Source organism: Condylura cristata, unplaced genomic scaffold (genome assembly GCF_000260355.1).
Source record: "Condylura cristata isolate star-nosed mole 26May11 unplaced genomic scaffold, ConCri1.0 scaffold00024, whole genome shotgun sequence".
In the NCBI taxonomy this organism is placed as follows: Eukaryota; Metazoa; Chordata; class Mammalia; order Eulipotyphla; family Talpidae; genus Condylura; species Condylura cristata.
Genome location: NW_004567125.1, coordinates 10,539,871 through 10,556,894, shown reverse-complemented (window position 1 = coordinate 10,556,894; position 17,024 = coordinate 10,539,871). Strand labels below are relative to the sequence as shown.

General features: G+C 50.8%; 1 protein-coding gene across 1 annotated transcript in view; it reads right to left on the bottom strand.

The window, feature by feature from the left end:
- Positions 1-17,018, bottom strand: part of FAM78B (family with sequence similarity 78, member B) — a 65,304-nt gene extending 48,286 nt beyond the window's left edge. The window contains exon 1 of the mRNA XM_004688411.2: positions 16,738-17,018. Within this exon, the coding sequence (XP_004688468.1) occupies positions 16,738-17,000 (263 nt within the window). The 5' untranslated portion in view covers positions 17,001-17,018. The remainder of the gene's footprint in view (positions 1-16,737) is intronic.
- Between the last annotated feature and the right edge of the window lie 6 nt (positions 17,019-17,024).

The following is a 17,024-nucleotide window of genomic DNA, read 5'->3' as shown; positions in this document are numbered from 1 at the left end:
CCATGCAAGCACAGACGTTTGGATGGGAGGACAGAGCTGTGAGTAAAGGAGGGGTCTAGCAGTGGGTCTGATCCTCCTTATGAATGATCTTGATGTGGGTGTCACAGGAATGAAATCAACAGATGGCAATAAATTTGTAGGAAATGAGAGAGATTTATTTATTTTTCTTTTTTCTTTATTTTAACCCTTTCCCCTGAAACAGACAGATTTAAACCCCAGATCACAGGAACCCTTCAGCTGCTTCTATGTAAGGATGGCATACGAACATCAAACATTTCTTAAAGGATCAGCTCAATTCTGAAAGATGGAGGCAGGATAGGGGTGGAGGAGGTTGGCTGTCCTCATGATGAAGCAGAAAGAACCCCAGAGTAATGGCGCGGGAGGAGAGGGGAGTGAGAAGAAGTCTCCATTCATCTCAAGCCACTCAGCTCTTGACAGACAGGGAGTGGGTGGCTGTTTCCCTCTCAAGCCTGGGCTATTTTCTTCAGTAATAAGGTGTAAACTAACTTTCCTCTAGGCAAAAACTCTAGCTGTAAAGGGGTGAAAGCACATCAAAAGTTGAGAGTGCACTGGGGGAGGAGACCCCATTTCTTCAGGGGAGAAGCCCCTGTTCTCTGCTGTGGCATCTCACCAGAGCTTTCTCCATGATCCATTCATCTTTCCGTAGGAAAAGCAATCCTCTTTTCCGCCCAACTCTCCCCACCCCCAGCTATGAAAGAAAGAAGTTTGTGGTTTTTCTAAAAAAGCCAAAGATGAAGTGGTCCTGGGGGGACCACCTGCTACTATAGTTGATTTAATATTTAAAAAGACTTATTTATTTATACATATAAGAACTGGGATACAGGCCAGAGGTGCAGGGGCAGTAAGAGGCTTCACCAGAGACAGAGTGGGGAGCGGAACAGGCAGATCGATGAAGTACACTGCTGAGGGGGGCAGCGGGCGGGTCAGGAGAGGTCTGTCGCGCCATGTAGTCACCTCCCTGCCCGGGGATTGAACTCGTGCTGCAGTGGCTGCGGAGAGCTTCACAGTGCTGCACTTTAAACCACTGCCCTCAAGCTCGGTGGAGCACACTGGAGTGAAGGTAGAGCCCTGGGGCAAAAAAGAGCCAAATCCTCTGACCACTCTCCACAGACTCTAGACCAAGGGCTGCAGGAATTGCTGAGTTTGCCTCAAGCTCCCCTCTCTCCCCAAAGGTCATTTCCATCAAGTTCATCTTTCCAAGTGAGAGTGGCTCCTAAAAAAGGAAGTGAGGCCACATTTCACCTTTGGATGTGCTCACCAGTCTCACTCCCCAGCCCCAGACCTGTCTAAACGGCAAAAACCGCCCTGAGGGCATCTGGCATCCTGCGCACCCTGCAGGTCGGTACAGATGCCACCATGGCAGCAGCATTGCGCTCACGCTTGCAGAGGGAGACAGGGATTTTCGGCGGGCAGACCTGCAGGGTACAGGACGTTCACCTGCTTCTAGGTTGTACAGAGACGAGGGATAGATGAGTCAGCTGTTTCCCCAAATTTCCTCCCAGCTCTGATGAGACCACAAAGCATTATCTTAGCAGAAATCAGCAAAACATCCAGTCTTGGATCTGAATATGATTCAAGACAAGCAAGTGAGACAGACATTTTTGGCACTCCCAACAGAATGTTTGCAAGTGAAAGGTGACTGACTCTTTTTCTTAGTTGGCTGCACACCAGCTGATGCTCAAATTCAGAATCTAAGGCTAATAGGACAGTAAAACGGCCAAAATGTGGAGAGTAAGTCAGAAAATACTTTTTCAATCTCATGATTATCCCTTCAGGTCTTGGGCAGACACAGCTTCTGAGTTTCAGTTTCTTCATTTGCAAAAGGAGATATTTTGTCTTCCTTCTTCTCATAGCTACGGTGAGCAGCAAAGGACATATCATGAGCAAAAACACTTTGTAGGCTTCTATTATCAAGATGAAGGATGGTTATTGGTAACATGGTCTGGAAGGTCCAGAACATTCCCTGAGGAAATTCCGGGGAATGCCTTAGGCCGGTAGCTCAATGGACTGATGTCTCAGAGTGCCTGTCACTGCCATTTTGTTGCAAAGGCTTCTGACCTCAAAGACAATTTCGACCTTCTCCATTCAGGGATTTATGGCATCTGAGACCACAAAGCATTGTGTTTATTTAGGATTCTGTCTGAGCCACTTTTTCTACCTCTGAATTAAACTTATTGATTATTGGGTCAGGGTGGCACATTAAACTGAAGTCCACATTCAGAATCCAGAAGGCCAGCAGGGTGGTAAAGTGGAGAATAGGAAATGAGCCTCGGGGCCACATCAACCTCTCGCTAGGCAGAAATGCCTCCTCAGTGTCAGCATCTATGTCATTTGGGCTTCAGGAGCTAGAGAAACCTGCTCTTTCTCTTCTGGGCGCTTCCAGTCCTTTGTCTGCCTCCGTGTTTAGTACAGAGACTTGGTTCACAACTTGGCGATAAAGACCCTTTGTAGGTCTCAACCCCAAGCCACCAGGCACAGCCACAAAGCCATTAGGAAGCCTAGGGAATCTGCATACATCACCTCATTCCAGGGCTTTCTCTGGGCCTGGCTTGTCCCCCCATCAGGTGCAGGAACAGGCAGATCCAGGGACCGTGATCCAAGAGAACCTCGTCCCGGGGCAGGGGACAGGGAGGTAGTGGGGGGGAGGGAGGGTCAGGCCAGGGCAAAGTGCAGCTGAGGAAGAGCAGCCAGGCACACTGGGGGCAAGTGTCTGTGAGCAGGGCAGGTGAGGCTGGCTGTGTGTGAAGGGGCCGGCCCAGGGCTTGGGTAGGGTCATGCGGACATCTCTTCCTGGACTGCTGTGGTTTCAGAGAAAAACCAAGTACGTTGCCAGATCCTAATGCCCAGATAGGAGGCCTGGGGAAGTCCTCTCATGGCTACTGCCCACTCAAGTCATGTCTGCTGCCCACTCAGGCCAGATCTCCTTGAGACAGACGTAAGGACACTCTTGTTAGAAGCCAGCAGACACTGAGGAAAGTGGCACAATCCTGCCTGGAGAAGGTGGAATGAAAAGGCAATTTAGGGAGGTGTGCAAGCAGCCCTGACAGTGGGGGGCTCTCCTCTGGGCGGCCTCCCGACCGTGATGCTCAAGTTGCTACACACAGTGACAGGTTTCTCCTCATAGTCTGAAAATTGTTCTAGCAGAGTTCCTGCCTCCACCAGGTATTCAATAGCACAGGTCCATTTAGTTATTTTTTTTAATTATTTTTAAAAAGTTAACAGAAACAGTGCCTGCCATGCAACCAAGCACTGTTTCTGAACACTCGGCGAAAGCTAACAATCTACCTAACAAGGTAGGTACTTTTATTGCCTCTTTTATGGGAGGGGAGCAGGCACAGAGAAGTGAGTTGATCTGCCGTTAGTCACACCGTAAGGACAGTGGTCGTCAGGATTTCAACCAGTGAAGGGGGAGTGGAGCCTGTGCCTTGGAACACATTCTGGCACCTCCAGTCAAAGAGGAATTAAGGGCAATGGATTGCTGCTGACATGATGGCTTTGGAAGCCCGCCTTTTCTCTGTGTGGGATCCTCTTACTGTTAATCTAATAGTTCATCTTTAACGCCAACAAAGACACATCTCCAATTCTGAGGTTCACCAAGGTGGAATGCAAGCTAAGCCGCCAGGTTTCTAGAGAGGTGGTCACAAAAAGAACTCAAATGTCTGAAGAGATGTTTGGAAAAGAGTGTTTTTGTTGTTTTTTTCTTGACTTACAGCTAAATGTTGAAATTGACTTGCAGCTTGGCGATAGTGCTTACAACGGTCTTGCTATCAGTTGTTCGAGTTATTTGCTGTTCCCAGTATTCTCAGTTGCTGCGTAGGCTCGGAGGGAGGTTAATTGTTCTCTTGAGGTGCAGCAGTGTTGTGCTATTTGAGGTGCACAGAAATGGGTGATTAGAAGTTTAGGTCTGGAGTCCTTGGAATCCATGTTCCGACACTGAGTTTGGGTAAGTTATGTGATGCTGCGAAAGCCTTAGTTTCTGCCTACAGGAAGTAGAAATCACAGGAATTCAAATGAGTAGTAAGCGAGATGCAACCTGTGTGAATTACCAAGCACCTTGGAGCATTCTGTGTTGGTCTTGTGCTCACAAGAGCCAAGTGCCAGTGCAAAAGGAGCCTCACACACAGGACAGGCAGGCCCTGGGGAAGATGGGCAGGGACTTTGAGCACCAACAGCTTCCCAGTCTCACGTCGCAAAGAGATGGCTGTGCTCAAGCAGGGCCAGGAGGCTTCTGAAGAAGCCTGCTTCCTCTCCGGCAGGACGTTCTGGCTTGTCAAGACAGACTTGGGGTCCTGAGATGGGTACAGATGGGCGACAGATGCTGGAATCATTCAGCAGAGTACAGCACCCGAGAGAAAGTGGTCTTGCTGGCTCCCTTGTGCCTGGCTATGGCTGAAGACCCTCACTGTGTCTGGGCTTCCTCTCCACCCACAGTGGCAGGGTGTGAAAATCTCAGCTCTTCTTATCCAAGGATCTCTTGCAGACAGGTATCTGGCTTTGAAAGATAGTAACTCATACTAGAAAAAGTAGTCACCAAAGGCTCTGTCTATAGCTGAGGGACAGAAGAACCAGTAGGCAAATCATAACATGGTAGACTAAATACCTTGAAGGACTCTATATTACACGTTCCTATCAAATCTAGATCAAACTTACAAAATAAATCCCAGGGGTCAAAAATGGAGAGGAAATTGAAAACCACAGAGGTAAGCAGGCTGAGCCTCAAATGTATAAAGCAGCGACTGAAAGCTGTGAGGAGAGGCATGAACGCACAGAGGGAAATTTCACAGGTCCTTGCAACCACTGACAGATCCAGTGAAAGGAACTTAACAAGGATACCGAGCATTCACACAGCATCACACAGCACAACTAACAAGCCTGATCTTAAGGACACATGAAAGAGTGAATACACATTCTTGAAAGTACACATAGGCGTCAATCACAAGTCGTCAGAAGTTGGATGGAGTGACCCAGAACTGGGATTTTGAGCTCACATGGAAGGTGATTTTTCCTGTGGTGCTGTGGGCCAGGAAGGCCCATTCCAGTGTGGTCCTGGGTCATACATGTCTCACCATGTTGACAGGCAGGATGGCATCACAAAAGAAACAGCACACTTGAGACTGGAGATGACTGCAGGTCCAGGGGTTAACAGCTCAGGACATGAATGCCAACTACAAGCTGGTCTGTGCTCTTGAACTGTTTAGCCCTGACCTGTCCCTGTGGGGACAGTCTGAACTCGCCTGCCTCCTGCTCTCTGTACTCTGCTTCCATGTAAGTGCTTCTGATACAATCTGTTTTCACTGTCTTTGCTATTCTGGAATGGCATGAAAATATCTCAAGAGGCTTTTCCTATTCATGAAGCCAAACACTAGTGAGTAATTCTAGTTCCTAATCCTGATGTCCAGATGTTTCAGGAATACCAGACACAGAGGGCAAATCTTGAATAAACTTCTCACATCCGAGCAGGGAGGCAGAAGGAACACCTAGATGCCTGTGCTCTGATCTGAAAGCATCCCTCCTCAATCCTGGCCTGTGGGGGCAGAGGGACCAATTGTAGAGGTGCCCACGGAGAGGAAGGCACCTTAACCCTGCACTTTCAAACACCCTCCATGAGGGCTATGCCAAAACCCTGCACTTTCAAACACCCTCCATGAGGGCTATGCCAAAGTGTCCCAGCTGCAAGTGTTGGGCACACCACTGTCCAACTGTTTGATGAAAGAGAATTGGCCACTTAGTGGAAAGGGAACTATGTGAGGTTGATGAGGTTAGAGGTGGCCAGACAGGGTTTCCACAGAACCTTTATCAAGCAGACAAATGCTACATCTCCCCTCCCATTGATGCTGTCGTTCCCGTGGGAGCAAGGCCCATTAGCACAGAGCCCACACAGTGACCCCTCAGTCAACCTTCATCCAAGTCTGGCTCTTGGTTGATTATGCAACAGTTCCATCTATGAAAGGCTTTTTGACAGTGATTAAGTAGTCGCACAGGTACCCAGATGGTACAGATGCTCTCTGGGATTCCAGGTCTGAAAGACAACCTCTCAGACACTGAGGGAAAAACCCAGGTCCTGGCTGTGCAGGGTGATGCCTGCCTGGCCACAGAGGGGCCTTGGCACTCCTGGCTCCAACCCTTCTCTCCGTCTCAGGAATCTCTGAGCTGGGCCACCCAACTGACAACAGTGGCCTGAGGGGGCTTGTCAGCAGAGACGCTCCTGAGGGTGGGCCTTCTCAGAGGGAGAGGGGTAGGGGTGGGGGGTTCTACAGACCCTGCCTGGCCACCCTGGCTTACACTCAGCTGGGCAGGACAAAGGGCAGGGACAGGCTGACTGGTCCTGTCCACATGCCAACTGTCCTCTTCCCCACATCTTAAAGTCTGCTCTTGACAGCAGGTCTTTCTGATGGCACCTAAGAGGCTGAGGGTAACAAACATGGTCTCAGACTTCCTGCCTCCCAGATGCACTATGAATGGCTAAACTGGCCCCAATCAACACATGTTAAATCAATCTCCTCCTTTTCTCCCTGCTGACTTAGAAAGCTGGGTTTCAGCTTCCTCACTGGAATTCCAGTTTGGGTGGCCCCCCAAGTCATAAGCCATGTTGTTTAGATCATCCATAGCTCTGGAAGTCCTGTGATGAGGTGAAAGCAGGAGCCCAGGGCAGGCTCAGAGACTCTGAGGAAGAGAGAGTGGCTCCCGGGCTCCCAGGGCAGACAATGTTGCTCCCCCATCTGGGGCACGGTGAGCCTGCCAGGGAGAACCAGGGGGTTAGGGTAGGCACCTGACTAAGGCCCAGCAGCTTGAGTGACTGACAAGACAGAAGCAAGGGTAGGAAGTCAGGTGCAGAGCAGCTGAGACAGACACAGAGAGGGAGCACGCAGGGAATCCCGAGAGGTATAGGACTTAAAAAGACCAGGCCAGTGGGACAATGGTGAGGGGCTCAAGCAGGCCTGAAGGTGCCTCCTCCTCCAGGGAGGGCAGGAGGTAGGTCCCCAGTGCCAGGTTCGAGAGGGAGGGCCAGGCCAGAGCATGGCTGTATAAGGGAACAACAGAGAGCTGACATCGCCTAGCTTCATGAGAGGCGACCTGGTGCACAGACTGTGCGGTTGGCCAGGGAGGCAGAGGTGAGCTGCTGGGAGTCACACACAGCCCCCCCTGTACCCCCGTTTAGTTCCCAACCAGGGAAAAGCAGGTGTGTGCAGATCTCAACACACAGGTGTGTTGCTAGTTCCAATTTCCCCACCTACCCCCTGGAAGCAGACATGATTACGTCATGCCCCGATGTGAAAATGCCTCAAATTAATAGAAAATAAAAGGGAAAATTGGAGAAAAATCCAGCAAGAAGCCACAACAGAGTCTCCAGGCTGCTAGGATCTCCCTTTCAGACTTCCCCCATCTGTTCCACTCCACAGGGGCCTCCCAGCTGAGCCCTGCTTTCGGGAGGGCCCCTGGCCCCCCTCGCAATCTGTCATCACTGACACCACTTGGAGCCGGCTTCTCCCGGGGCTCCATGAAGCCACCTTGCCTGTGTGTGGGCAGGGGGCCAGGGCGCCTTAGCACAGGGCTAAGCTGGGGGGTGGTGAAGGGCGGAGGAACTTGACTCTGGGTTGCTGGACACCAGGCTGAATTCCAATCCCTCCACACATCCCTCCTCCCTGGAACTGTCCTCTCATTTCCTGCCATCTGGGTTGGGTGTCTCTGGGGAGACCCTCTCCTCTCCTGCTTGCTAATCACTGCTACAGACCCTGGGAACAGGCTGGTCTTCCAGCTGTCGCAACTGCACAGCCATGGCCTGGTGGGTGAGTTTGTCCTCTTGTGCTATGGAGGGCCCAGCTCTTCCTACTCGCTCTCTGGAGCTGGAGAAGGGCCCAGGAGACCTGGACCCCCAGCAAACAGGAGCAGGAGTGGGTAGATGTGGAAAGCAGGAGGTGACACCTGGTAGGGTACCCCCTGTCTTGACCCACAACGTGGGCCCCCCCTCCCCTTCAGGCCCCAGTGCTCCCAGTGGGACTCGGCAGCTGGAACACCGGCTCTGTAGCTGGGTGGGCTGGGGGGTGTCCTGGCTCGACCACTGCCAGCCTGTTGTATCACTGCCCATCTCTGGGCGCCGGTGCTTCCATCTGTCACGTGAACAGTTGGGCTGTGTGACTTCCTGCACTGGCCTGACACCTCCCAGTTCTAGAATAATTCTTGCATTTTTCCAGATTAAAAAGCATCTCTCTGCTCTTTTCATCTAGACTCTGCTGCCAGTAGTTGTCACTTGTGGAATCAACGGGAGGGTAAAGAGCGCAGGCTTGGGCGCTGGGATGGTCCCCGGTCTGACCCTAAGACCTTGTCTCATTAGCACCAAGTCCCGGCCAGCTGAGCAAACCAGCTGCGAGGTGGGAAGCTGGTGTTTCCAATCTGTTTAACGCTTTTACCACCCGCCCTGCCCCAAGTCTCCAAAGGCAAGCACTCAGGCAATTATCCCGGACGCGCCCTATTTCTTTCCTCATTCATTCATGCTATCATTTATTGATTCACCCAACTCTCCAAACGACAGTGTAACAGAAAACACTGGAATTCTGGTGTCTGACCCTGCCTCTGTCACTTATTAGCTGGGTAGTGCTTGGCAAGTTACCCAGCTTCTGCAGGCCTCGTTTCATCCTCCAGAATGTGGAGCAAGTAATGGTGCCCACTTCAGACAGTGCCTGTGAAGCATTCAGCAAATGGTCGTGAAGTGTTCTCCAAGTGGTGGTTGTGATTGCCACTGAGCTGACACAGACCATAATAAGCCAGACCTGTCCATTCCTCAGAGTTCGCTTGTGCCACAAAAGACAGGCTCCTTGGTCACAGAAGAAACCTTCCAAAGGGAGTGTGAGGTTTAGTTTTTTGGGGACATACATCTCTTATCTTTCCTTAAAAAAAAGGTTGTCCATGAAGTTTCAAACAGATATTTGAGTCACGTCAAGTGTGGGAGCTATTGCTTTGAATGGAGGCTCCACTGGGGGCTCTCAGTAAAGAGATGAAAGATGACGGGGTTCTCAGAATGAGCAGATCTGAATCCCTGGCAAGATCTCCTTCCTGTCCACATATCCAGGTCCCAACCCCGCCCCTTCTAGCCTCAGGCCTAGAGCAAAGCAACATGGACCATGCAGGTTCTGGTAGCTCCGGCCTTGCCAGAGCCCATTTCTGCCACCTCTCGTGCACAGAAGCCCTGACCCCTTTGGCCTGCCCACCCCCGAGGGCACTGCAGAGCCTGCTGACAGAATGCTGGCTTGTTACTTCCCATTAGCCAGACCTTTGACAGCCTCCCTGCACCCTGGCCCGACACAGGCCCACAAGCTGGCTTGGAAAGGTCAGACCCCATGAGAGGAAGCCAGTCAGAGGCTTTCCCAGGCAGGCCTGTCACAGCAACCTCGCCAAGCTGCCATCAGATGCTACAAAACCTTATTTATTTTGTTGTAATCTGACAGCATTTGCTGAACGCATTTCAGGTGCTCCTATCTACCCTTCTGTCTTCAGAGGTCACAAATGATGGCCCCCACAGTGTCCTCTGAGGATGACCTTTCCCAACCCAGTGCGGGTCCTTTGCTGGCTGACCCTGCACTTGGCACAGGAGGGCACCAGGGTAGGAGTGTGGAGGCCTGGGCATAGAGCCAGGTTCCACCAGTGCCTGCCAGGGTGACCTTGAGCACGGTGTCTCATCTCTTTGGACCTCAGCTTGCTTATTTAAAATGGGAACACCAAGAGGGTCCTAAATAGCTCATGATGCCTGTGAGGCTAATTAAAGAGACAAAGTCAGGAAAGGGACCCATTAAATAATAAGAACAATAAAATCGTTAAAAATGATGTTGGACATGAATGATTTCAGGCGTTGGGCCCATCTGTCTGTCTACACAGGCTGGACATTCCAAAACCCGCCTGAGCCTGATGAGCATGGCTCACAGCTTCCACCCCTGCCCTGGCCACTGCTCGTCACCTCACAGGGTCCGGCAGGCAGGTAGTCCCTGTAAGGAGGGGCGGAGTGAGGTGGTAGCCCCTGTCCACACTGGGAAGTGGCCAGGGTCCTGGATGCTGTGCCCCAAGACCAAAACCCCAAGCAGACATGAGGGGGGGCTTTCTGGGTGGGACGAGGGGGAGCCACCACCCAACTCAGCATGAAGGGACCACAGCTCCAACTCACAAATGAAGCTGTCCCCTCACCCATGGCCCTGAGTGGGGTTTGGGGGGAGCAACTGAGGGTCAGACACTGCTCTAGAGTCAGCACACTTCTCTGCTCAGGGAAGCCATGGGGCTACACCTTGCCTGTCCCGTGAAGTTGGCCCAGGTCCCCCTGAGTAATAACAGTCATGCTCTATCAGAAACCGGGTAACCTGGGCATGATGTTCGTTTGGCGAGCCCTTTGGCTCCCATCTCCCTGGAATCGCGGCTCCCAGGGAAAGAGACAGGCCAGGTTTCCTTAGTGCTGGCTCACACGCAGCTGGCCTGACACTCAGCTCTGAGGCTCGGCACTCGTGATGCTGTGCCAGTGCACAGACAGGCTGGGTGTGGGTCACAGACAGGCTGGGTGTGGGTCAGAAGTCAGTCCTAGCTCAGCCCCTCCACAGTGAACGGCCTCAGACAAGCCCTCTGACCTTCCTGAGCCGGTTTCCTCCTCAGAAAGTGAGGTGCATGAGACCATGTAGCTCACAGAGCTGTGAGATGGCTCAGACCGGGCAAGTCTGGATGCTGTGCCCCAAGACCAAAACCCCAAGCAGACATGAGGGGGGGCTTTCTGGGTGGGACGAGGGGGAGCCACTGGGCAAGTCTGTATTTCCCAACTCAAGTGCCAGCCTTCTTTCAGACCCTGGCACATGAAGCAGCTGCAGGCCCAGCCCCAAAGACAGCGTTTGCGTCTCTTGCCCTGGGGTAGGTCACCGACACCCTGCAGTTGCCCACACTCCAGCTCACCTGTCCCTGCTCCCCTAGGTCCACCTCCTCCACGCAGCTGCACGTCAGCATCCCAGGGTGCACCGGTGACACTGCAGTTTCAGTTCTCCATTGAATTCTCCCCTTCTCCTTTCCTAAGCATTTGTCTCTTCCCCTGTTCCTCTCACTCCTCCAGTTCCCAGAGTCGCACTTTACTTCCAGTGAGCTTAATACTTCACCGATAAACCCAGCTAATCCCCTGCCGCTCCTCTTTTGCAGAGATGTATGAGATTAGAGGCAAAGGGTTAGGCCATCTCCCCTTCAAGGGCACGCAGGACTTTCCTAAGGGAGCTGGATCCCTCTTTCCCATCTGATGCTCTAGACTGGGGATTCCAATGTTTCTAGTGAGGAGTCAGATCTCAAGCACTGTAACTGGGGTTGTAACGGGCATGGGAATCAGGTGTTGGCACCAGTGGCTTGGAGGCTCATCTGGCTCCCTGGACAGATGGCCAAGCTGGCCCTCAAGAGCAGAATGCTTGAAGGAGGCACCTTTCTTGAACAGCAAGGATCACACAGAGACTTGCATGTGCAGGCAACATGCCTGAGAACGGAAGTGGGAGTGAGCTTTGGGGGCAATGACCCTCCCAGGCAAGGCACTTAATGGCTAAAGTATCATGTCCATGTCCGTTAAGTCCTGGGATTGGTGATGGAAGTGAAGAGCGTGATGACCAAGTTTCTGTGTCATGTGTCTTTGGGCAGAAGAGTGCCACGTGGTAGCTGGTGACAAAGAGTGAGGATTCAGACATTGCAAGGTGGCAGAGGCAGGGACAGATGGCTGAGAGCAGTTGACTCGGCAGGGCAAGGTGGGACAAAGAATTATAGAAGTATAGCATTTAGTTAAACTGGTTATGCTATGCAAGTGCTGAGATGCCAGTGTTGCAGTGAGATTTGCCTGAGGGTTCAAATGAAAAGCTAATTTTGAAGAGAGACAATGATTTGTTGAAGAGGACACAGCATATCTGAGGTCAGAAAAGTGGCTCATTTATTTATCAAGTAGTTACTGAACATCTGCTATAGGCCAAGCACTGTTGATACAGAACAAAATGGATACAACATATGATTTCATGGAGTTATAGTTTAGCAGGTGGGTCAGATGTTAAACAAACATACTATTATAATCTTACTACATGTAATAAGTTATTAAGAGAGAACAGAAGAACCTTAATTTAACTCTGAAATCAGGGTGCCCTCTCTGAGGCAGCTGAGACCTGAGTGAAGAACAGGAATTAGCTAGAAAAGGGCAGGCAAGCAGAACATGTCAGACAGCTGCCCATGGAAAAGTTGTGAATTGGGATGAAGTTGGTTACTTTGAAGAAATGGAAATGGGCTGACAAGGCTTAAGATAGAGGTCACAGAGTGAGAGGAGATGTTGAAATTCCATCGCAATTGCAATGAGAAGTCATTGAAGGGTTTCAGCTGGAACGTAACATCATTCATATCTTTAAAACTATTACCCTGGCTACTGTGTGGAGACCAAACCAGAGGGAGGCAAGCATGGAGGTGGTAAGTGGTTAGAAAGCTTCTGTCCAAGAAGCTGCTGGGGCCGGGCCTAAGACGGCAGGATGCATGTGGGGGCAGGGGCCGACTGCAGTCTCCCCTGGAGATAGATAGGTCAGTAGGATCCAGTGAAGGACTGGATGTGTGAGGATGACACACAGATGTTCCAGCTCAAGCAACTCGGAGACTAGAGGTGTCATCTGTTAAGATGGCAAGAATGGCTGAGGTACAGACTGAGGGTGGGAGTTACAGTTGGAGAGAAGCGTTCCAGGAGTACATTAAGCTAGAGGTGTCTTTCAAAGTGGAAGTGGAAATTGTGTATAGACACGAACATATCTAAACTGCAGGTGACTGCATATCACCTAGGAATAGATGAAATCACCCAGGGAGGGTACAAAATGAGAAACGTCCCACTGAACTATAATTTGGGGTAAAAAGAAATGGTGGACTAGCTAAGTGCATTAAAAGATCGGAGTGATTCAAGATGAAGGAATCTGTCAACAGTGTGGAATATTGCTTAGAAAGGTGAGCAGCTCTCAATGTGTGTTTTGGATTTGGCAACATGAAATCACAAACAAAGTCAGCAAGAATGGTTTTGAAGTAGACAGAAGCTAGCTTGGACTGGATTGAGCAGACAGCAGAGATGGGTGGGGAGAGTGACATCCTCCACAATGCTGGCTCTGGAGGAGGAGGAGCGGATGGGTGGAGCCTGCTCCTGAAACAGAAGAGGTGACCTCCTAGTGTTTTACCCAGGCCAATGTGCTCCATATTGGCAGTTGAGATGGTTTCCAAACCCTCGAGCCTGGGCTCACCAGAAGTCCTGTACGGCTCTAGAAGAAACGCATGTGGGTTCAGAGACTGAAGAACCTGTGGGTGTTGCTCCCTCTTCCTCTGACACTAGCTTCACGTCATCCATCCACGCACACAAGCCCCACTCCTTGTTCAAACCTCATCCAGGATATCTCTTGGCTGTCGTACTTTAGCGTTAGCAACAACAAAAAGGTCTCATGCCTCTACCAAAAGGCTCCCAGGTGCCCTAGAGGGTTGAAGAAGGTAGAAAGAACCTGCTGACTTCAATCCTGTCTTTTCCAGACCACAAGTGCTAGGCCTTCCCACCAGCCTACGTTTTGGACCTCATCCCCCACATGAAAGCTCCACTGCAGGTGACCTCTGCCCCTGGGAAGACCTACTATCTCCCTACCTCCATTCATTTACTGGTTTCCCCCTTCAGAATTAGGTGCTCCTCCTTGCCTAGCTGAATCTCATGCTGGTGTCCAGCATGAGTCCGTACAGTTCTAGAAAACCCTGCATGATCTCCTCCTCTTTCTCAAGCATTTTCCCCAGATTGATGGCTTTCTCAGCATATTTCACACCCCCAATGAGGAACAGAGAAGCTGCTGCACATTCTTTTGTCCTTGCTGACACCTGTACAATGAAGGCCCTGGTAAATTTGTCTGTTGATGGGTTCATTGAGAAAAAGCTGTGGACCTTCCTCCCCGAAGGATGAAGGTTTGGAGCAGTCTCATTAGGGATGCACTGGAAGGGTTTGCTGTGGCCAAATGAGAAATAAATAGGTGCCCAGGTATTCACTAACCTGACTTCTATAGACTCCTTTGAGGAAGTTCCAAGTCACTTGAGATCAAGTTCAATTATGCTCTGGCTATTATGATCTATTTCAAATATTCCTTTAGACACCAACCCCTTCTTGGAAATGTTGAAAATTTAAAGCACAAAAGCAAAGTTTCCTTTTAAGCCTCTGGGTAGAGATTTCTTGTCATTTGAAGTTGTGGGTTTCCTCTGGCAAAGTCTCTTTTAAAATATTGAAAAGGCAGCTTTCTCACCTATGCCCTCTCCCCAAATCATGCTTCATATAACACAGGTAACACATAGAAGTGAAAGTTCAGCCTGTATTTTTTTTTTTCACTCAAGGTATTGGCTAAAGTAGATAAAGAGCTGAAACCTAGGTAAAGAACTATAACATTCATGCAAGGGAATTTTCCCAGTTTTCAAGGTATAAGCATTTGGTGGAAATTGGTTCCATCAAATTTGGGGTCCAAAAAGGTGTTACACACAGAATAATTATAACAAGCATGGTCAGGTAAACTCTGGACATGAACTATCATAAAAAGTTTATGATTACTTAGGGTCTATTTTGCTCTTCTGAAACCAAGAATCTTAAACTAATGAAAGTGGCAATTTAAAGGCAAAACTTTTTTCTAAATCCCAAAGGCAATAATTAGCAAGGAAGGGTTAGGGAACAGGTGTCTTCCCAGTGCCAGCACCAATTCACACCCATTAAAGTTGATTCTCCTATAGATACACTCCTATAGATTCAAGGAGGTTCAACCAGCATGTCTGATTATAGCTTAATTCAGGCCCTCTGGAGGCAGAATGTATTTTCTTTCATGAAAAGAATTATTCAGTTATTTGCTTTTGATTTCCTGATTTACTGGAGAGGTGAGGCAACAGAGTGCCCTAGCTGTGCTGTCTCAGGGAAAGTCAGATGGTTCCTGCTGTCTCTCCTGGCCTCCTTTACAGAGGCCCGGGCTGCAATTACTGCCCCCCTCCTCGGCAAGGCTGTACACTGCCATCAGAGCCAGGCCAGGGAGACACAAGAGAGGGTGCCCTTGCCCTCTCTGGGGCTTTCTCTAACTTGGCTGGAAATAACAGGTTTCTAAACAAACATCCTGGATTCAGATATAATCATTTTTTTGAAGGGTGTGTCTGTTTTGAAATGGTGTGATGCACCCAAAACTTTACTTCACCCATTTCTCACATGCAGTTACCTTCCAATAAGATAAGAACAGTGTGCAGAGGTTAGAGGACACCAGACTCTCATGTCTTCACTAAGAGTGAGCTGGCTCCAGGACTGAACTTTTATGCTTAAAAAGTTCATACCCTTGGGGGCAGGGTTGAGGATGGCTGGGAGAGGAAATATAATGACATGTCAAAATTCTTTTTAGCACCTATGGCTAGTGCCAACGACTAGCTCTCAGAGTGTAATAAAAAGGCTTCAAACTGCTGCTAAAAAGATGGTTTGACCTATGAAATTGGAAACTCCCCCACCCCTTATCCATACCCAATAAATGAAACTCGGGAGTTCTAGAGTTTTAGATTAATAAATGAAGTTGAATTTCCAGAAAAGGGTTTCCCTATAGACTGTAGGCTAATTAGGGAGGGGGGTTCCAGACCTACATAATAACTGCAAGGTAGAATGCAGGCCACAAGCATTTTAGCCACTGCAGTTGCCAACTACTTAGTCTATTCTGAAAAGAGGATGGCAGGGTGTTAAGAAAATTTAGTAAATAAAAGTCCTGGACGCGACTGCCCGCAGCCTGCAGTTCCGGCCAGGCTGTCGGCCCCTGGCGGCCGAGAAGCCCACAGGACCTGGAGGTTTGCACCAAAGCGGCTAAGGCCGGTGCGCGGCGAGCGGTGCTGCTGAAAGAAGTTGGAGAGCTCCCAGCTCGCCGACTGGATTCCGAGGTGGGCGTTCGGGAATCCCTCCCAGTGCCGCGATTAGTAAAGTTTTGGAGAAAGTAAAGACCCTAGAAAGACAGGACACCCAGACATTGCTTGAACGTATGTAACACACTGCGCTGCCCTGCCAGAGGCCACCAGCACTGGACCCTGAGCCCTGCCCTATTTAGTAGGGCTGCGCCCTGCTCCCCACCATCCCTCAGGGCCTGGAGTCAGAGGCGGTTCAGCCAGGTCGGTGGTTCCGAAGGAAAAAGCTTCCAGGCTTCCAGGCCTGGAGAATAAAGTCTCAGATTCAAAATAAGAGGAACCAAGGACAGAACCACCAAGTCCCGCCCGAACAACCAGGATCTTCTCCCCGCAAGCCCGCTCGGGTTTCTCCAAAGGACGCACGGCACAGCCCAGGCGCCCCGTGCACTCCACCCCACTCCTCTGCCTACATATTCCCCCAAACTCTTCCTGGGAAGCCCACAAAGCACAGACGGCGCCCCGAAACTCACAGGGCACTCGCCAGCCACCTCCACCTTCGACTCTGCATCTCTCCTGGCCGCGTCCTGCCCGCCCGCACCGTCCTCCCCACGTTTATGGAAAGTCAGAAGCAAACCACGAGAAAATGCTTGCGAGGAGCCTCCCTACACCCGCCCTGTCACTGAAACAAAAGGGTAGGGAGGAGGGAGGTGGAAGAGGAGGCGGGAGGAAGGTTTAGAAAGAGGATGGGGAGAGCGGTAAGAAGGAGCTGGGAGGAGGGTCGGGGTGGGGAAAAGAGAAGGGGACCCCGCTCCCGCCGCCGCGCCGCCGGTTGCTTACATGCCCAGGTCGCTGTAGGTGTTGAAGAACTCCATCTGGTTGCACGCCTGGATCCAGCCTACCACCCAGGTCTCGTGGCGGGGGATGGGGGGCATGACCACGCGGGCCGAGGCTTTGAAGTAAGGGGTCTTGTAGCGCAGGACGATGGGCGAGGTCTCCTCGATGCGCGTGGGGCACTGGTCGATGGTGGCGCACACATCGTACACCACTATGTTCTCCCGCCGGATCCGCGCCTTGCAGGTGATGCTTTGGATACAGCCCATCCTGCCTCCCGGCGCCGGCGCGGC